Source organism: Phasianus colchicus, chromosome 11 (assembly GCF_987193195.1).
Source record: "Phasianus colchicus chromosome 11, bPhaCol1.hap1.1, whole genome shotgun sequence".
NCBI lineage: Eukaryota > Metazoa > Chordata > Aves > Galliformes > Phasianidae > Phasianus > Phasianus colchicus.
This window is the reverse complement of record NC_143446.1, coordinates 12436262-12455743: the sequence shown is the minus strand read 5'-3', so window position 1 is coordinate 12455743 and position 19482 is coordinate 12436262. Positions and strand designations below refer to the sequence as shown.

Sequence of the window (19482 nt, the reverse complement as noted above, 5' to 3'; positions counted from 1 at the left end):
CCGACCTTGGAAAAGGGAGAGGGAGGGATCCTCAGATCCTTCTGAGGATCTGAGCAGCCAGCAGTGCTCCTAGGCCACTGGTATAAACTGGCCTCCCAAAGGCTGCTGGCTTCCCACCCAGAGCAGCTTGAGCCTGGCGGATGACACAGGTGGGGGCAGCGAGCTCAGCTCCACTCCCGAAGCATGCAGCTGGTGTGCAGTGCAGCCTCCCACGCCTGGCCAGCCCTGCTGGACCAACTTCAGTGCGCCCAGCGGGCGGCTGACGCTTCCCTGAACATCCTCAGCAAGCAGAGCTGCTTAACCTCTTTCCTGCCTGAGGACTTTGCTCGGGCACCCTGCGTGCCACAGGAGCTGACTCACCAGGGTGCTGCAGCTCACCGCTCTCAGGGCAGTTCCCAGCTGTTCCTGGTGCACCGGGAGGAGCGGGCGCTCGGCTGGGGCCGCAGTCCCACCACCGTTAGTGCCAGGTCAGCGCACCGATGGCCCGGCGGGACAAACGGAGCCAGATCACACAGCAGCAAACAATGGCATTGCTGTTGAATTAGCCAGCAGAAAGGGATCCCGAGGGAAGAGGGAGGGGGGCAGGCAAGCGGGACCTGGCGGGGTGCCAACAGCGCAGCGCTGACCCGGGAACTAACCTGGAATGCAGATCTATGCCAGTTTATACCAGTATGGCACCAGTGCTACTCGTCTGGAGCATCTCCCATCCTGAGCCAGGCATTCCTTCATAGCAGTTGGGTGACCCCACAGCTCACTGGGGTGCACGGGTGTGCCTGAGTGGAACAGAGCAGCGGTGGCACACTGCCAGGCAGAGCACAGCCACCCTGCAGCATCCCCACGGGCTCAGAGCTGCAGCACCGTCTGGCAGGGACCAAAGAAGAGGCAGACACGCTGAGTGGTTCTGAGCACCATTTACTGAAGGGCTGGACAACTGCTAGGACTTCATAACAAAAGTTCATTTCATTTAAGAAAAAAGACAAGTCTGTTTTTTGTCCTGTTCCCTCCTAAGAGTGGAATAATACTAACGCTGTCTTTTCACCAAACAATGCCATTCCAAAATATACAACACTGAGTGTGGAGCAGCCCAGCCTCATATTAAACATTAAATATACCTTCAGAAACATTCTACACAAACAAATGAAACAGTATAAAGTTCACTCAAGAACAAGATGGTCGGTTGTTGTGAATTCACCATACCGAAGTTTGTTGTGTGCCCAGCCATGGGGATGAGGCAGCTGCACCAGCAGCCTGGGCACGACACATCGCTGCTCCCAGTGTCATTTGGGGATCCCAAATGTTGGGGACCGTTGGTGGCTGCGCTGGTGGCACCAGTCCTGGCAAAGGCAGGGTGGTTGTGCTGAGCTGTGGAGGTGGTTTTCTCAGAGGTGATGGCTGGAGAAGGAGCCGCTGCAGCCAGGCAGCACTGAGACAGACCCCCGCATCCCTGCCGTGCCCTGCTCCAAGAGCAATGTTTCCCAGCAATGCTGCACTGGGAACCGCAAGGAGGGAATGTCATTACACACCACACAGTGTGTCTTTCCCAGCACAGATGCCGTCTTCCCTGACTTCATCTCGTCCCAGGCCTTGATGGGGATGGGGTACACTCCCACTGCCCTACTTTGCAGGCTGTGCCCTGGGAATGACAGGAGGTTTTGGGGGTAGCTCTGCAGCACCCACTCTTTTACAGCAGCACAACGTGCCTCACTGTCCGTGGGAATCACCAGACTTGCACAGAGGCTGCCTGTAGCAACAGGAACCAGAAGGGCTAATTAAGACAAGGAGAGAGTCCCCAAGGATAATAAGGCCTTTAAGAGACTCCCCAGGGGCAAGGCCTAATCATCCCCACAGGGGAAGTCATTTCAGATGCTCACTCTCCCTGCCAGTTCTTCCAGAGGGCAGCAGGCAACAGGTGCCAGGGGAGCTCGGGGAGCAGCTGTGCCTTCCTTGTGGCCCCACAGCTCAGCAGCTCATGGAGGACAAGGAAGAGTGCTGGCTTCACCCTCACAGGGTCCTGCAGAACCACAGCTCCTGTGCCCAGCATCGTGCTGCTGGCTGGTAAGTGGAAGCTCTGCTGTGGGGACACTGTACACGTGGCTCCCTTGCCCTGAAGATCTCTTCTGGCAGCAGAAGCTGGCTGGCCAGGCACTGCTGGCATCTTTGTTTTCCCCAAATTCCAGCTTCTGCCTCAGGGATCCTCTGCCTTCCTAAGCAAGTTGAGGGGTCCAACCTCAGCACTACTGCTCTGCAGGCAGCTCAGCGCAAGAATGTCACATCCACAGATGCTCAGCCATGGCTGACAGCCATCAGCACTGCCTCACACACAGCCCAGGAGCTCTGTCCTCAGATGGTCCCAGCCTGCACAGCTGACAAGGCAAAGGGCCATCCCCGTCCAACCCAGTGCAGCTCTAAGGACTCCCCAGCACGGCTCTCCATGCTAAAACACCACCAGTGGGCTACAAAACAGGAGTTTTGTAATAATAATAATCCCTTATCTCACAGAAAAGTGCTTACAAAATTCTGTACAAGGACACTACTGCAACTGGCACTTGGGGGGAAAGCAAACAGTTTGGAAGCAGCAGTGCCACGCTACATGGCTTGCAGGGAAGAGGCCAAGGAGAAACTTCTCCAGTTGAAAGCAGCAGCAGAAGGTGAAATCTGATCACAGCGCACACGAGCTTTAAAACATTTCTACCAATTAACACTGTGATTTCAGCCTGGTGTCTGATGTCTGCTCCCCGCTGTACAAGCTGCTCTCCCCAAGGACCTCACTGACAGACATCTGAAGCATGCAGGAAGCTCACAGACCTTGTCTGGTGGAAGCGAAGCATAAACTCTTGCTTCTTGGCAGCTGAATAAAAGAAAAATGATTTCCACAAACTCAGTCTGAAGAACAGCCCTTTGACCGCTGCCTGAATTGTTACTAGAAGTGACAGTGGCAGAAATCCACACAGTAAAAGCATTCCTTAGAGAGTCTCCACAGCCCTTGGCTGTCACAGTGCCCAGGAACAGCACAGGCCAGGTTAGGCACTTGGATGAATTCAAAGTGACTAATACAGAAGCAGGTCTGAGCAATCTGCATACGGCATGCTCAGGAGACCAGGACACTGCAGGCAGTGTATTTTCCACATGCTGCACAGCCAGCGCTGCTGCAAGTCCCTGGAAGGCATACGATCCAGCCACTGTCACTGAACAAACAGGGTGGAAGTGACCTCAGGAGATCTCTGGTAGGGCCAAGAGGTTTGATATCCCCTGGACCTTCCCAGAGCTCCAGGCAGCCGTGTATACAGCGTGAGACAAAGGATGGCAGAGCCAAGCACTGTGGGGAGCCTGCAGCCAACACCGCATCTGCCAGGACGTAACAGCCAGGCTGCACTGGCTGACACTGGCACCAGAGGCCACAAAGTCCCTCCATGAATAATGAGCTGCCATTCTTCCAGCCAAGTTCCAAACTCATCTGTGATGGGGAAAAGGAGACATCAGGATGGCAGAGACTCGGTGTTAACAATGTGAATTCAGCAAATGCAAAGCAAGTCTGAGAGCTCCAGCACAGCCCTGCAAGCTCAAGGCCTGGTGCTCTGTGCCACAGAAATGCTGACAGAGGCAGGACTGACCATCTGCAGGTCCCTGAGCACAGCATTACAGGGTGCTCTCTTTCCTCGCAGGATTCTGTGATGCAGCCCTAGCACAAAGCATTTCAAGCAGAGCAGAGCTTTGCACTGGTGGCTGGGGAAGAATGCTGGGCAAGATAATGTCTCTATCCAGCTCAGTGCCTAGAAAGGTGGAGCTGAGGCACTGTGCTCTGCATGATGTGCAACGTAGTACAAGGCAAGTCCTCAGCTGGCACATACTCAAAGCATGAAATAAGAGGTGACAGAAGAGCAGGGAAGCAGAGAGCAGTGCAGCAGAGAAACAGAAGGAAAGTGAGGGATGCAACAGACAGCTGGCTTCAGGTGCTCGGTTTCCTGCTCACACTGGAGGAAAAACGTCACCATAAATTCAGCCCTGTGGATGAGCAACTGCTTTTCCCACTGGAATCCAGACACACTGCTGGGAGGTCTCATGCTGCACAAAGAAGCTCCAGGACAGCTCTTGGTGCCCTTATATGGGGCTGGGAACGGAGGAGCCACGAGAGCAGTGATACCACAGGGCCCTTCCTGGGACACTGCCAGAAAGAGAAACTCCAGCACAGGACTTTGAGACCTGGCATTTGAGAGCGTGGGAATGAGAAGGGTCTGAAGGGGAGGGAACAAAAGGGACAAAGTAATTTTTGGCCAGTTAGCAGTGATGGAAGGTTCTTGTTCATCCAGAATCATGTCAGGAAAGGGAATTCTCTGCCAGGGCATTTTAAAACACAGGAGAAGAAAACATTCCTCCTGCTCTGCAGCCAACCAGCGGCATTCACAGGTCAGTCCTGAACACTGCAAGTTATAATCTCTGACAGCAGGTCAGTTGCGCACAGTCAAACTGCCCAAAAGCAGAGCATGTGAGGCAGGGCCAGCCATTATCTCCCGAGGGTGAGAGCAGGCTGAGCCCGAGCTGTGTTCCAGAACACAAGCTCCTCTGCCCTCTCACTCCCTAGTGAAACTCCTTTCTCCTCTCCCCGCCTCAGTTTTGCTCTCTGAGCTGGCGATCAGACACCAACCCCTTTTATTTAGCATTGAAATCCAGACTGGTGCTAGAGAAGAGGTGACGCATAAGAAGCTGTGGCTTCCCTGAAGAGCTCATCCCTTCAACCAATGTCCCCAGAGATTACTAGGTCAGACAATCAGTATTTTGAGCTGGTGAGAGAATGAGTGGATTACCAGCCCGCTGCTGCAGAGACCTGAACACAGCACAGCAAACAGCCAGGCACTACTCCCTCTCCCCAGGCTGCCAGAGTGCCGTACCCCACTGACATCCATCACTAGCCATGTGTACATCCCCATGTACTGTCCCTATAGGTGCTGTGTGCTGCTCACTGAGCTTCGACCCGAATTTGCCCCAGCACAGGCAGCAGCACAGCCCGCTGGCAGTGGCATGTGGTGCTCCTGGGGACCAGCAGAGCCTTTGCTGAGCTGTCACGCCTGCTACATACCTTCTCCCAACATCCCAGAGGGTGGCAAAGCTGCTATCCATCATTATGCAGTGATTCTCCCCTCCTACTGCTTCATCCCCACAAACTGACAGACATCTCTACAAACTTTCCACACTTAAGTGCCGGGATATACCTTTCAATAATTCATCTCTTGTGCTGCGATTCAGGCTCACAGATGCCACTCTGGGACAGGTGGGCTTTATCTAATACATTCAGACACAGCGAGTATCTTCTCTACCAATACCTAGAACCTGCTCCTGACATGTCCAGCAACAGCAGCTACATCATGGGCAGGGCACTTTAAGCAACTCTGATCAGCAACTCCAGCCCTAAGGCTGTAACAGTCATAGCTCATTTTCTACCTTTGCAACAGAGGTACGAGAGGGGGGAACAAAACTGGGCTCCAGTAGGATTGCTCTTTGGAGGCAAACCCCCTAGATGAGTTCAGAGCTTCTGCTACATTTAATAGAGGAAGCACCCAGAAACATCCAGCAAAACTGCAAGCAACAGCCCAGCAGCACTCCCCCACTTTCAGGCAGAGGTAATACCAGAAGTATGATCTCGATGATAAAAAAGTATGATAGTACCAACTACCAGCTGGTAATTCTCCAGATTGCTTGGTGTTTTCAAGTGGTTATAACTCTGCCTGCTTCTGAGCTGTTCCAAGAGCACCCAGGTCAGACTGTCACAACACTGAAACACAATGAAATCCTAGCACCTTCAACAAAGGACTGGCTGATGGGAAGGGGAAACAAAAGCTATTGAACCCAACCCCAGAGGGATGGAGGAAGTGCATCTTCCCGCAGTTCCTGGGCTATATGCACATATATGGATATATAAAGTTATAAAATTTGATCAAAATAAAACCAGTAAATGTACAGCTTGAAAAAGAGCAATATCACAGTGCATCCATGTCATGAGAAAGTCATGTGTTCTGACCCTGCAGTGAGAGCACAGCCTGCCACATTTAGAAGAGAGACCAGAGAAAGCGGGCGCTCTGACCTGCTCGGCTCACGGTGGGCCAAAGGCACCATCCTGTATTCCTAAACATGGTTTTGTACTTGTGCAGCCAGTTCTGCACAGTGGTGGTGGACAGCCAGAAGCAGCACAAGAGCAGGCTGCTCTGTCTGCAGGTTAGTCAATGTATAGTCACCAGACACCAGAAATCCAAAGTTGCTTTTAAACTTCACCACGCTCCAGTGCCAGGATCATATTTACTTACAAAAAAGTGACCAAGTGAAGAAACTCAGGGGACGCTGTGAGAGTGGGACAAGGGCTGAATTCGGATCACAGGGGACAGGTTGACTCTAAGAATCTTCTGTGCTCTTCTTCTGACTTCATCATCGGAAGAAGAGTTGCCCACCTTGATGGCCCAAAATTTCAGCAGGTTCAAAGTGCTCCGAGCTCGTCGAGACTTATTTTGGACAGGAATGGATTTTGATTTTTTTCTCTGTGGTGCATCGCTCGCCTCTGCAACTCTTTTTCTCTTCTTCCCAACAGTCTCCTGGTAAGTGCTGCTATCCTTCCACTCCACTTTCCCCACTGGAGCTTCCTTAGCTTTGATTTTCAAGGCCTTGGACTGTGGTGCTGTGGTGCAGCCTTGGGAGGAGCTGCCTGCGATTCTTCCGTTCAGGACTCCTGAGGCTTTGCAAGCATTGCTCTCCTGCAGCACTCCACCCTTTAGTCCCTTCAGAAGATTTAAAGCGAGGGTGGCAGAATCCGGTGCTTTCTTTCCCACACGCTTACATCGCTTGCCTTCTCTTATTTTAGTGGTCTTGCCTGAAGAAAATTGCCTTGTCTGGCTTGAAACCTTAAGGAGTTTAAGGTCTGAGGGTGATACCCCAAGAGGCCCACGTGCGTACTTGGATTTCAAACAGGATGTGGGGGTTTTCAGTGGCACCAGAGCTTCCAGAACCACAGACAGCCTCACTGCTGGATACACATCAGGATACATGCTTGCAGGAAAGCCCACTGCTGAGGCCTTGGACTTGCCTGACCTGGTCTGCTTAAAGGAGTTCAGCAGCAAATTTGTGGAATCACCTTTAGACACTGGCGGAGAGACTTTAGAAGAGTTCACAGAAATGCTGGTGGGGGAAGCAGATGTTCTTGCCATGGCTGCAGTGCTTCTAGCTGGAGTCTTAGGGGGGGCGGAGGTGGTGGCAGCAGCACAGCTGTGCGGTGTGCTCCCTTTTGCCTGGCTAGGTGTGTCTGCTGTGCACGAGCTGTACCCATACACATCTTTGCTCCTCAGAATTGTGGGCTGGAAGCCCTCTTCCTTGAGGCCCTGAATGAAGGCCACCAGCTGGGTTTCTGTGTCTGAAAGGTCCTTAGACATGGGATTGAAGACTCGGAGGGCTTCCTCCAGCACTTTTTGTCCTGCAGAGTAAATTCTCGACCAGGAATGGACAGCTTTTTCTTCCACATTGTTCACTGCAATATTCATGGCATTAGGCAATCGGGTGCTTCAAAATTACTGGAAAAACAACCCTAGGCACCTCAAAGGGAGAGAGAAGATAGTTAGCTTACAGCAACTGAAATCATCTCACATTTTTAAGCGGGGACCTGAAACCATTAAGCCTAGACTTTTGCTACTCACAGGCATCAGGTTGGAATCTTTGCTCAACTCCAGCTAGCAGCAAAAAACAAACACTCCATCACTGATTTATCACTGCAGCAAAACTAACACATATCTAACGGAAATACACTCAGTCCTAAACAAGGATTTCTGACAATCCCATCCAACCCATCCCAAGATGAACAGTTCCAGTCGTTAACTTAGTGACATCCACAGCTTTTTTCCAGTTTGAGTTTGATATGCCCCAGCATCTGGAACCCAGATCTCATTTTGCCTTTGCAAGAAACATTTCATTTAAGCTTTTCCCTGTGCACATACTGAGGACAACATGATCACACCATGTCAGCACTCTCACTGATGAACCAAGCAGCTCAAGCATCTCAACTCTACTCCTGTGTCACATTCAATTTTTTCAGCTTTGAATTGATTCTGCTCAAAAAAGGATTCCGAGTCCTTTCCAAATCTGCAGCATCCTTCTGAAACACTGACAGCAGAACTGGAGGCTATTTCAGCCATGCTCCAGTGATGCTGAACATCAGGGCAACACAACGCCACTCCTTGCTGTCCCTGTGTTTCAGCCACAGTCTACAACTTGCTGTCCCAGCAAACTGCTGTCGATCCAAGGACGTCCGCTGCCAAGTGAGGAAGTGAGAAGTTCAAGTGGAGTGGCAGGCAGGAAATGGGCATCAGCAGGCCATGTGCACAATGGTTAGTAGTACAACACTCAGATCTCACTTAGTGGCACAAAGCAGCTGCAGTGCAACAAGAGCACTAATTTTGGCTCACAAAATAAAAACAAAAAGATACCAAAGAGCAGGGTGGGATTTCGTAGTGTGACTGCGAAAACTCAAACTCTCATGCTGATCTGGCTGCCCAGCCAACACCTCAGCTGGAAGCAAAAATCTGCAGCATTGTTCTCAAAATAGCGAAGAGGAATCAAAAGAACAATCTTTTCAGGGACATGCTGAAGGTGTGGCAGGCGCCAGAGGAGTGGGCAGTATGCAGATAAGAAAGCTGGAAAAATGAGCACTTGAGGCGGCAGAGAGAGGAACTGCTCATAGCCTGGATTCCTCCCAAAGTGCAGCTGCACAGCAGGGCTGGGCAGCTCCCGCAGACAGGGAAAATACACAAGCCCACAGTTTAATATCAGCCAAAAGTAGATAGAAGGGAAGCACAGGTCAGTGAGGGGCTAAGAGCTGCCACATGACAGACTAATCCATGTCAAGTGTTCTGCAGACGTCACAGCAGAAGAAGGATTTGAAGGAGGATCATGCAGTCGCTTTGCAACGCCCAGGATACCTCCCACGGGTGAGGAGGGAAGCGCTTGGACAGGACTGAGGCTGGTGCCCGTGCCCAGCAGCAAGGTTTGCCATCTCCATAATGACCAAGCAGCAGCGGGCACTGTGAAGCCAACAAGGACAGAGAGCTTAATCCTGATGTAGTAGAGAGCGAGAAGCCAGCAGAGAAGCACAACTAACAACACGCTCTTAATAGGTTGCAAAATTCATAATCTTCCACTGAGAATTTCAGGCTGCAGAGTGCCCAGGGGCAGCCAGGACACCTGGGCATGTATTTTGGTGTCCAACAGCAGTGTGCAGTCCAGTGTTCATTGCCACATGGACAGAACATCCCAACATCCAGACACACGGCCTTGCTTCGTGTAGTGCAAGCTGCAGTGTGGACAAAGGCCCACCCAAAAGCAAGGCTGTTCGACTGGTGCCCTACTCAGGGACAAGTCCTAGCAAAAGTGCCCGATGGCCACAGCTGCTGGTGTGGCCACCCTGCAAGCAAGGTGCTCTGCTATCCCAGGAGCAGACCGGCAGCAAAGCCTAGAGGCCTCGAGGAGCCCGGGGGCGGCTGTCAGCAGGACAAGGCCAGGCCAGGCCGTGCCCCAGGAGCTCTGCAGGGCCGACCAGGAACGTTCATAGGGCGGGCAGGCTCTCGGCGCTGCCTCCCTTCGGTAGCGAGACGATGCCCCTTCCCCGGGCCCGACCCTCGCTTCCTCACATCCTCCCTCGGCCTGGCGGGACCCAGGACCGTGCGCCTTCGGCCTCACCGACCGGAGGAGCCCGGTGCGGACAGCCCCGCCGGGTCTCGGTGCTCTCCCCGGGGGGGCTGCGGGGAGGTGATTGGTGCAGACAGCGGGTGCGGCCCCGCGCCGGCTCCCGGCACCCGGAGGGGGCGGAGACCGGGGCGGGGCCCGCAGAGCTGCGGCTCCGCCTCCAGCACCCGGAAGGCGCTCCCCGCCGGGGCGGCTCGGCAGTGCCCCCGCCCGGGAGCGCGGGACTCGGGCACCGCCGGCCCCAACCTACCGGCCGCCGCCAGACCCGCACCCGCCTCTGCGCCGCACTCTCCGCTCCAACATGGCCGCCCGCGGAGCGCCGGAAATACCGCCCAGTTCCGCTTCCGGCTTCTTGGCCACGCCCATCGCGTCGAGCCCCCGCCTCCCCACCCCCCATCCCTCGGCCACGCCCCTCCCGACCCCTGAGCGCGACAGCCGCGGCCCCGGGAGGGCTCGGCAGGGGGCGCCGCCGGGGCGGCTGCGGAGGGCGGAAGCGGCGCCGTTTCCAGGCAACGGGCTCCGTGTCGCCGGTTCCGGTGCCGACAGCGGGGCCATGAGCGGGCGGGCGGGGCGGCGGCGGTTGGTGCTGCACGTGGATCTGAACAACACGGTGGTGGCGGCGGACGCGGTGTCGGGGCTGGGCCCGCGGGAGGCGCTGAACATCTTCCTCAGCACCGCCACCTGGGGCCGGGAGGGGGCTGACGGTGAGCGCCGGGCTCGAGGGCCGAGGGCCGGGGGCAGGGACGGGACTGAGGGGTCGGGGCTGGAGCGGGGGCCGGGATCGGGGAGCCGGAGCCGGACAGGAGCCGGGGAATCGGGGCCGTGCCTGCGCGGGGCCGGTGGGCAGGCAGTGAGCGGCGGCTTTCTCTCTTGCAGGTGAATGGCAGTGGATGAGTGACCGCCCCTCGCTGCGAGCCCCCTGCCCCGGAGCCGTCAGCTACTACTGTCGCTATGGCCGTGACCAGGCCTTCACCGAATCCGGCCCCGGCCAGCGCTTCAGCAGCCTCCACGTGCAGCACCTGCGGCTGCTGGAGTGGCCGGGTGAGCCCCACCGGGAGCTCTCCGTGCAGGATGGGCACGGCAAGCACTACCACTTCATCCTGCCCTCCTTCTTCCGCCTGCTGGATGCCCTGCACCGGGATGGCAGGGATTTCACTATTATCTTTAGGACCTTTGGTACCGACTTGCCCCGCACGCTGTTGGCCCTGCGCTCGGCCCTGGCTGGGCAGCACCCCCAGTTCCCTGCCCTGCGGGACCTGGCGGTGAGTGTGTCCCCATGTGCTGGTGGGGGATCTGCTGGCAGGGTGGCTGAGCTGGGCATGGAGAGGCCTCTACAGCACAACAGGACTTTTGCCCAAAGCTGGCCACACCAGGAGGCAGGGCAGGAGCACTAGTAGCAAGTGTCATAGAATCATAGAATCACTGAGTTTGGAAAAGACCATTAAGATTATCTAGTTCAACCATCAGAAGTTACTCCAGTTGTTTCTCAGAGAGCTGACAACAACCAGGCACTGAAAGGATGGAAGGGTGTAGTTAGATGGTCTCCATTTCCATTCCCCAGCATACAGAAAGCTTTTTGGGTTGTGTGGGTTCCACATCTCATTTTCCCTAGTGCTGTCCTCCCACACTGTCATGAAAAGTTACCACCCTGCTGTTTGTTGTCTGTTACAATGCAGTAAACAATCTGCTTGCTTTGGAAACCTCTCATCTCCTGCTTTCAATAATACTGCAGCTCCCTGTGGTCCTCACTCCTGGCCAAATACGCTGCAGTAAGCGAGAGGTTGTGCTGAAACGAGGAGCAGAACGACTCACCACCAGGGAGGATGGAAGAAAGCTGTACGATTACTTCAGCTCTTTGGAGGGAATTGGAGGCTTCCAAGACCACTTTGACTGGTGAGAAGTAGGGCACTGAGAAAGCAGATTGGGCATTTTATCCTCCTCTGTGATTGTCCTGGTTTGAGATAGCTCCTAGTTTTGATGCCTTTGCATTGTTGCGGCTCCAATAACTTCAGTGCTCCCCATTTTGCTTGTAGGCAGGCTGATGGTACTCTTGCATTTTTTGTTCTGTCTCCATCCCCTGGTGTAATTCTTGCTTTTTTCTAAACACCTTCTAATTTGTCTCCTGGCTGCAAAGTGTTTCTCTTTCATAGGAGACAACATTAAGCAGAGAGACAGGACTCTGCCTATTGTCCCATTTCCCTGGCTCTTAGGAGTAATTTGGTGCTGACTCGACAGCCCTTACATGCAAGCCATCACCCTGTCCCTTGCCTGACAATGCATTGCACCACCTTTTGTTTCAGGTGGGCCAGAAATCAGTTCTCTTCCCAGGGTGGGAAGCCCTTGTGGATAGATCCCCATGATCCCAGCATTCACCACATCTTCATTGACGACAACATCCGGCTGGATGATGCAGACACCATTGTCCACCCTCAGGTAGGTGGCTGAGCACCCCCTGGTGCTCAGCTAGCTGGGATGTCCCTGCTTAGGCAGACATGTTTTGTTCCCTTTGTGTTAGCACGAGTGTGCAGAGAGGGACCAAGGCTTTGTGCTAGTGTTGCTGCTCCCCAGGTGACTGGGGCTGCCGGTGGGGAGGCTGAAATTGGCTGTCAGCACAGAACAGCAGGCGTTCAATGCCTGTGCATGCTGCCAAGCTCCTGTGCTCCACTGGGGTGAGTCATCCCTGCTCCCTGCCAGCACGGCAGCCAGCCAGCCTCACTGTGTGGCTGCAGCGTCTTGTGGCACTGTATTTAAAGGGCGGCATTTGTGGTGGAGCCTGGGAACACTGATGCAGACCAAAATGCACTCAGCAACTGGACAAACTATTGGTGATCAAACAAGAGCTGCAGCTCCACAGATGAGTCTTAACTCTGGCTGGGTTCCATCCAGGAGGAAGCAGCACACGAAGAAGCCTGCAGTGGTCTGCAGGGCACCTGGAGCATGGCGAAGATATTCACTTCTACACAAGCACTCTCAGATTTGTAGCTGGTGACAGGAGTTGTCACTGCACAGAGCAGACCTATTAGAGGAAAGGCTTGCTCTGTGCCTGGGCTGATTGAGGTGAATGAATGCAGAAGGCTCTGCTGAGAGCCCGAGGTTTCTCTGCAGCAGCTGCTCTCTGCATGTCTAGAGCAGCCAAAGCACGGCTCGTGCAGCTCCACTTGCTGCATTTCAGCCTTGGGCTGTGTCCCTGACCAAAGAGCTCTGCCTGTCACCATCTGTAGCCAGCACAGCTGGGTCAGTTGGGCTGCTCAGCTTGTCTTGGGGCAGCTGTGAAGATAACCTCAAGGTTCCCCTGGCACCAGATCAGACAGGTGGGATCAAGTTATCTTGGCAGCAGACCCAGTAGGAGTTTGGATGGCAACTGAGCAGTTTTCCAGCAGGGCTCAGTGCTGCTGTCTGGCCTCGCTCTGTAGCCTGTAGGTCGCTTAGACACCATCTTCCTCTTTTGTGTCACTAGCTCTGCAGGGCCATCCACTTTGTCAGTGACAGTGACAGAGTGCTGCACGGCTGGCTGGGAAGGAAGCAGGTTATCAGGCAGCCTTAGGCAAAAGCATGGTGAAGCTGTTGACCCTTCCTGTGCCATGTGGCTGCACCAGTTCTGGCAACAGGCTGGGCAGCAATGGCAGAGCTGGCGGCAGAGTCTTTCCTGGGGTTGGCTGATCATGGCACAGTTTTTCGTCCAACAGCCCAGTGTGGCCCTTTCCTTAGGGGAGCCCCAGCCACACGTTGTGACAAGCTGGTTCTGATCCAAAGGGGCCATCTGGGAGGGGAGGGAAATCTGGAGAAACTTAATATTCTACCGATAGAGTGAAAATGGGAGCCCTTTCCTGCTGCCACCAGCTTGCTCAGCAGGAGATGCTCAGTTAGCTGGCAGCACCTGGCTGAGGGAGGCATTGTGATGCACAGTGGGATGCACGCACTGCTGCCAGGCTCTTCACTTGGGCCGGGCACAGCCCTGGCACTGTTGTCCACAAAGGATGAGTGCTTCCATACTCTGTTTTCTCCCACAGGTATTTTCAGAGCGAGGCAGCAGCAACCCCAGGTATGCTCCTACCTCAGAGCTGTATGATGTTTGCCTGGTGCAGACCGACCTCCTGGAAGCCATCGCCAATGAGGACTATTTCCTCTGCTGCGTGAGGAGGTGTGAGGAGAACTATGACAGTTACCTGGCCCGCATGGAGAGCGGCTCCCTGAGCGAGCAGAGTGATGGACAGTGATACCACCAGGCAGGCTGGGCTGGGGCCAAGGTGCTCAGAATGAGGATATCCCCCTGCTTCCTTCCTGCTGTACAAAAAGTCCTGGGTGGGTTTTGCTCTGAGCTGTCCCCTTTCCAGCATGCAGTGTGCCCACCCTGTCCCACCGAGAACTGCCAGGCCCAAACACAAATGTCCTGGGAGTTTGTGTGATGGCATCCCTTAAGGAAATTGCTTCCCCTTCCTCAGACGCAGTGTAGGGAGCTGGTGCCCCTCAGCAGGCAGCGCTGTGCCTTGTGCCTGCTCCTGCCCTGGGCTGGGTCTCTGTGCCCTCTGCTCCTGCAGCCACACGCAGCCATGCCAGTGTTTGTCTCCATTCCCACTCCCACATCCCACAGAGGCAGCCGGCCTAGAGCTGGCACCATGGGTACGGTGTGCTCCCTAGCAGAGCTGGTTCCATGCCACTTCCACCTGATTTTAAAGCGAATCTTTCTACCTTGTTTCCGGTGCGAGTTCCCTTTCTGCCCTCACTCGGGCTGTGCAAGCAGGGGAAGCGCCTTGCCCTCCGTGTTCACTTGCTCAGAGTTTGGCAAAGCGAGGAGCAAAAGGATAAGAAGCATGGCATCGGCAAGCATCTGCCGCCGCCGAGCGACACCGACCCCGGGGGTCTCCTGCGGGCGAACCCCGGTGCTCAGGGTGGGCTCCACGCCCTGCCCTCTCGTGCCTCCACCTGGTGATCCGCGCAGGGCGTCGGGGGCATCGGGGATCGGGGCCCGGGAACAGATCCGGGGGGGCCGGGCGGGCGCGGCACCGCCTCCACCGGCAGCGGGCGGGCCCCGCGCGGAGCGGAGCGGCGGCGCTGAGCGGAGAGCGGCGGAACGGGCGGCGAGGTGAGCGCGGCGCGGTGCCTGTCCCGCTCCCGGGCGGCGGGACCGGTACGGGGCGGGACAGCTCCGGGAGTGCGGGATGCGGACGGGGAGCCAGGGGAGGATGCGGAGAGGGAGCACTGGGGGTCCGAGATGTGCACCGGGAGCCCGGGGGAGCGAGAGCATCAGAGTGTGAGGGAAATGAGCCGGGAGCGGATGCCCCACGGGGACGAGCAGAGCCACGGGGAGCGGGTGCCCTGCGGAGATGGGCTGGGCACTGGAGCCCAGGAGCGTGAGATGGCCGGGTGTGCGGGATGACCGCTGGGATCCTCCAGGTGTGGAAGCCCCAGAGGATGCGGGTGGTGCATTGGGAGCACAGCAGCATGCTGTCACACCAAACCGGAGGTTCTGGCTCGCGGGGACCGAAGCAGCAGTTGGTGCCCAATGCTGACCCTACTGCTCTCTTTGCAGGAGCCGGGCAGCAGCCGAGTCAAGTCCCACCACTGCCGTGGGCCGGATGGGTGGCACGGTGGGGCTTGGGCCCGGGGACCCCCGGGGTGGCTAAGCCATCCCATGGCGGCATCAAGTGCAGGTGCCTTTGCGTGGGTCTCCTTTCCTTCCATGCCCACACGGCGCGTGTACTGCAGCGCTGCGCACCACGACGGGCAGCTCTTCGTGCTGGGTGGCTGTGGAGGCAGTGGGAGAGCCCTGGGAGCCGCTGAGGTGCTTGACCTCCAGGCCCAGCGCTGGACCACGCTCCCTCCGCTGCCCACGCCACGGGCTGGTGCTGCCACCCTTGCCGTGGGCAAACAGATCCTGGCGGTGGGCGGTGTGGATGCCTCGCAGAGCCCCCTCGCCTCTGTTGAGATCTACCATGTGGATGAGGGCAGGTGGGAGAAGGCAGCAGCGCTGGCACAGCCTTCCATGGGCATCGCGGCCGTGCAGAGAGGTAGGTGATACGTTCTGCCCAAACTTTGCCTCTGAGCCTCAGTGCAGCCATTGTGCGGGAGTCCCGTGGAGGATGCATGTGTTTGCTCTGGGCTGGGGATGCGGTGGCATCACCCTGGGGCAGAAGCCGGTGGGGCTGTGATGGGCGCAGGCAGGGGTGCCGGCAGCAGAGCAGGATTTGGCAGCATGGCAGCGTTGCCATGGTGTCTCCAGGGAGATGGTGCTGCCGGGAATAATTAGAGCCGATGGCCCTGGTGCTCTGCTCCACACAGGGTGGATGGGGTGGGTGAGGGTCCGAGCGAGGTCAGGGCACTGCCCAGCTGTGCTAGTTGTCCTTCCCTCACCCCTGCTGGTTCCACAGATGGTGCCGTCTATGTGCTGGGGGGAATGGGAGCAGATACCTCTCCACAGGCACTGGTTCGCGTCTACGAGCCGGCGAAGGACCACTGGCAGCCGCTGCCCTCCATGCCCACACCATGCTATGGGGCCTCTGCCTTCCTGCAGGGCAACAAGATCTTCGTCTTGGGTAGGTAGGCGAGCCCAGAAGCCTGCCCAGATGGGTGCATTGCCCCAAGGCCCTGGCACATCCCAGGGTTGCTCCATGTGGACCCTTTTGCTGGGCATCACTGGTGGTACTGGCTGCCTCTCCGGTGCCACCAGCCCTTGCATCTCATCCACACACAGGGGGTCGGCAGGGCAAGCTGCCCGTCACTGCCTTTGAGGCTTTTGACCTGGAGACAAAGAGCTGGACACGCTACCCCAGTGTGCCCAGCCGCCGCGCCTTCGCCTCCTGCGCCATGGCTGACAGCGTCTTCTTCAGTCTAGGGGGGCTGCAGCAGCCAGGGCCACACAACTTCTACTCCCGACCCCATTTTGTTAACACCGTGGAGATGTTTGACCCCACACAGGGTGAGGCCCAGATGGGGAAGGAATGCTGCCTGTGTTGTGAGGTCCACAGTGATGCTGACAGCCTCTCCTTGGCAGGTGCGTGGAGCAAGCCCAGCCGTGCCATCCGCATGAGGGAGAAGAGAGCTGACTTTGTTGCTGGCTGTCTGGGAAGATACGTGGTGGCCATGGGTGGCCTTGGTAATGTTGACTGCTGTGGCTGTGGTGGGGAATGGGCTCTCAGTGCATGAAAACCTGTCCTTCCTGGGCTCCATCTGCAGAGCTGCAGCATTGCAACCTGCTCCCAGGAGAGCTGGGGAAAGGTCAGTACTGCTGCTCAGCAACAGGAAAGCTGTGGAGAGGGCTCCCAGGGCAGCTGCAGCACCCCAGCCTTGTGGGCTCTGGGCACACTTGAGATGCCACAGTGCCAACCAGGGGCAGAACCATGGTGCAGCATTGTTGCCAGCAGCCCTCTCCCAGGGGATGCTGTTAATCCTGCTGAGCCCCTGCATAGTTACTCCAGTACAGCAGAACCCAGGGTGCATGGAGAGGGCTGAGGCCATGCCATCTTTTGCAGGGAACCAGTCATGCCCGCTGGACTCAGTGGAAGGGTTCAGCCTCACGCGGAAGAGGTGGGAGCTGCTGCCCCCCATGCCCACTGGCCGCTGCTCCTGCTCCAGCTGCCCAGCCCCTGACCTGCTCTTCGTCATCGGTGGGGTGGCCCAGGGCCCCAGTGGAGCTGTTGAGGCTCTCTGCCTGCGTGATGCACCCTGACAATGGGCTTTTCAGCCTGGGGAGCAGCCCCAGCAGAGCATCAAGTGCCTGAAGACGGGGACAGGGTGTGCAGGGCTCCAGGAAGCTGCCGTCCCACGATACTGAGTACTGCAGCAGCCATGGTTTCTTGCGACGCATCAGAAACCCCTCCAGGCTCCCACAGCAGCAGAGTCCAGGGGCAAATCCTAGTGCCCAGGGAGGGCCAAGCCTGCTGGCATGGGGAGCCATGGAGGTAGGGCTGTCGCTGGCCATGCTGCCCCATCTGGCCCCATGTCCGTGCCATGTGTGTAGCAGTGAGTGCTGTGTCGTTGTAGACCCAGTCGATGTCTCATGTAGCGCAGAGGTGCCCTGTAGCTCAGTGCCTAGGAGGTGATGTAGCACCTCGAATAAATGAAATGTGAAGTTTTAGCTTACTGCAGTCATGTCGTTCTGCTGTGGGGGGGACATGGGTTGCCCTAGCTTGCTTAGCACTTGAGCCTTATTGGTTTTAGCTTCATGCAAAGTCACACACTTTAAAGCACAGACAGACCAGAATAGATACAGGCGAGAGATTCAGTCTTTTAATGAGATGACATTAGAAAAAATCTCATGGGCCGGGGTAAATATCAAACGTGAGAACCTGACCTTTCAGAGAGGATGGCCAGTGTGCTGCTGCTGCATCAGGCTGCGCACATGCCAGGGCATTGCATGGAAAAAGTTGGACATGGTTCAGAGAAGAGCCACTTGGTGTGTTTTGGGAGGAATATCCTGGGATCCTTGGGCTGGCGGTACCTCTGATGCTTGAAGCATCCTTGCATCCACCTCTGGAGTTGCCATAGAAACACTCCTGTGCTGGAGCCAGCATCAACATGGGGCCCCAAACTGGGGATTGAGGTTAGCAGCAGGGGGGGACTCACCAGCAGCAGAACGAGGTTAGTGACTTGTGCTATGCTGAGAGGTCTGGGGGGCTGGAAAGAGGGATCCTGTGCTCCGAGCACAGCACATGCAGGGCTCTGGCACACTGCTGTGAATATTGCAGCAAACTGCACTTTCACAATGCTCCCCTGAAATGCCTTGGTGGGACAGGTATGGTACCCCTCCACAGCCTGCCAGCCCTTTCCAGAAGCCACCGAGGCTCCTACGAACTTCACTCACCACAACTTTTGTCATGCGCAACCCTAAATCACAGAGTTGCATTGGAAATGCAGACCTGATTAATGAACTCGTCCCATGGGAGCATGGTGTGGACAGGATAAATCAGGCACTGAGTCACCAGCAGGCTGATACTCCCCTGCAGCATTCCCTTCCAGTGTGGCAGGCTGCAGAGTGGGTGCCAGTGCTTGGAACTGCTCTTACCAAATGCAAGGCCATGCCAGCTGCACCTTAGCACCTTGCTGTTGTGTGTCCCCACTGCGGTGACATTTCCAGCAGCTCTACAGGTCCCCTACAGTCAGCTTGCCTCTTTCATTAGCACTCAAGTCTCCTGCATGTGACTGGGGAATTTGGGGTGCATCCACCAACCGCAGCACCGCTTGACTTGACTGTTTCAATTGAGAAGAATCTGTGATCTTTCCTAAAAGTCTGGATTGCTCATTCTTTTGTCTCTCCACTTTTGGGCACTGGAGCAGGATCCCAACCAAAGGAGGGGAAGAAAGCATCCAAGACAAGAGCCAAGAACGTCTTGGGATGGATGGAGAAATCTTCAGGCAAAAAGGCAAAACAAATGATGACCCTGACTGTGCTTAAGACTGACACATTGTTCGTTTAAGAGCTCATGTGAGTTGCTAATGAAATGCTAACAAATTGAAGAAAAGCAGTTGAGGGACATACAAGATATATTGCTGTCTATCTCCTGGTATGTTCTTCTAATTTTTACTAAATGAAAGGCTTCAAGTGTCTGGCCGGACTCCCTAATGCTAGAAGCACAGTCTGTTACTCCAGATAGAAGGAATTCTACAAGCCAGCACCTGGCAACACTTCTGATCTCCACAGAGCTGCGTTATGGATGAGGGAGACTGGGACTGGAGCTAGCTGTCAAACCTATAATTAAAAAAATGTGTTTTCTTATAGAAATTTCTTTCTGTTGTCAGGAGAGAAGGAATACAAAATCTCATTTATCATATACC

General features: G+C 55.8%; 3 protein-coding genes across 6 annotated transcripts; 2 read left to right on the top strand and 1 right to left on the bottom strand.

The window, feature by feature from the left end:
• Positions 1-13: 13 nt before the first annotated feature.
• Positions 14-10058, bottom strand: CCDC71 (coiled-coil domain containing 71). Of its 2 annotated transcripts, none has more exons than XM_090148295.1 (2): positions 9962-10032; positions 14-7561 (listed from the first exon to the last, which is right to left on the bottom strand). In XM_090148295.1, exon 2 carries the CDS (start codon positions 7515-7517, stop codon positions 6321-6323), a length of 1197 nt encoding a protein of 398 aa, XP_090004421.1. In that variant the 5' UTR covers positions 7518-7561; positions 9962-10032; the 3' UTR covers positions 14-6320. The 2 variants fall into 2 exon arrangements, with proteins under 2 accessions (XP_090004421.1, XP_031462746.2); XM_031606886.2 differs by having other exon boundaries at positions 15-7569; positions 9962-10058.
• Positions 10059-10103: 45 nt separating this feature from the next.
• Positions 10104-14640, top strand: LOC116237581 (uncharacterized). The gene is made up of 5 exons (XM_031606874.2): positions 10104-10415; positions 10588-10973; positions 11444-11604; positions 12012-12144; positions 13722-14640. The coding sequence occupies exons 1-5, from the start codon at positions 10265-10267 to the stop codon at positions 13926-13928; spliced, it is 1038 nt and encodes a 345-aa protein (XP_031462734.2). The 5' UTR covers positions 10104-10264; the 3' UTR covers positions 13929-14640.
• A 50-nt stretch (positions 14641-14690) lies between these two features.
• KLHDC8B (kelch domain containing 8B) lies at positions 14691-19212 on the top strand. Of its 3 annotated transcripts, none has more exons than XM_090148297.1 (6): positions 14691-14794; positions 15242-15719; positions 16080-16244; positions 16403-16627; positions 16703-16804; positions 17181-17785. In XM_090148297.1, the coding sequence occupies exons 2-6, from the start codon at positions 15344-15346 to the stop codon at positions 17375-17377; spliced, it is 1065 nt and encodes a 354-aa protein (XP_090004423.1). In that variant the 5' UTR covers positions 14691-14794; positions 15242-15343; the 3' UTR covers positions 17378-17785. The 3 variants fall into 3 exon arrangements, with proteins under 3 accessions (XP_090004423.1, XP_090004424.1, XP_090004422.1); XM_090148298.1 differs by having other exon boundaries at positions 14739-14839; XM_090148296.1 differs by lacking the exons at positions 14691-14794; positions 17181-17785 and adding an exon at positions 18985-19212.
• Positions 19213-19482: the final 270 nt, after the last annotated feature.

What these genes read in the sequence shown, in the direction of transcription:
- LOC116237581 (XM_031606874.2), top strand. Translation starts at nt 10,265, where the DNA reads ATGAGCGGGCGGGCGGGGCGGCGGCGGTTGGTGCTGCACGTGGATCTG. An exon ending in CTGCCCTGCGGGACCTGGCG is followed by an intron (nt 10,974 to 11,443) that starts GTGAGTGTGTCC and finishes ATAATACTGCAG; the next exon opens with CTCCCTGTGGTCCTCACTCC. An exon ending in TTCCAAGACCACTTTGACTG is followed by an intron (nt 11,605 to 12,011) that starts GTGAGAAGTAGG and finishes CTTTTGTTTCAG; the next exon opens with GTGGGCCAGAAATCAGTTCT.
- KLHDC8B (XM_090148297.1), top strand. Translation starts at nt 15,344, where the DNA reads ATGGCGGCATCAAGTGCAGGTGCCTTTGCGTGGGTCTCCTTTCCTTCC. An exon ending in CATCGCGGCCGTGCAGAGAG is followed by an intron (nt 15,720 to 16,079) that starts GTAGGTGATACG and finishes CTGGTTCCACAG; the next exon opens with ATGGTGCCGTCTATGTGCTG. An exon ending in GGTGGCCATGGGTGGCCTTG is followed by an intron (nt 16,805 to 17,180) that starts GTAATGTTGACT and finishes CATCTTTTGCAG; the next exon opens with GGAACCAGTCATGCCCGCTG.
- CCDC71 (XM_031606886.2), bottom strand. Translation starts at nt 7,517, where the DNA reads ATGAATATTGCAGTGAACAATGTGGAAGAAAAAGCTGTCCATTCCTGG.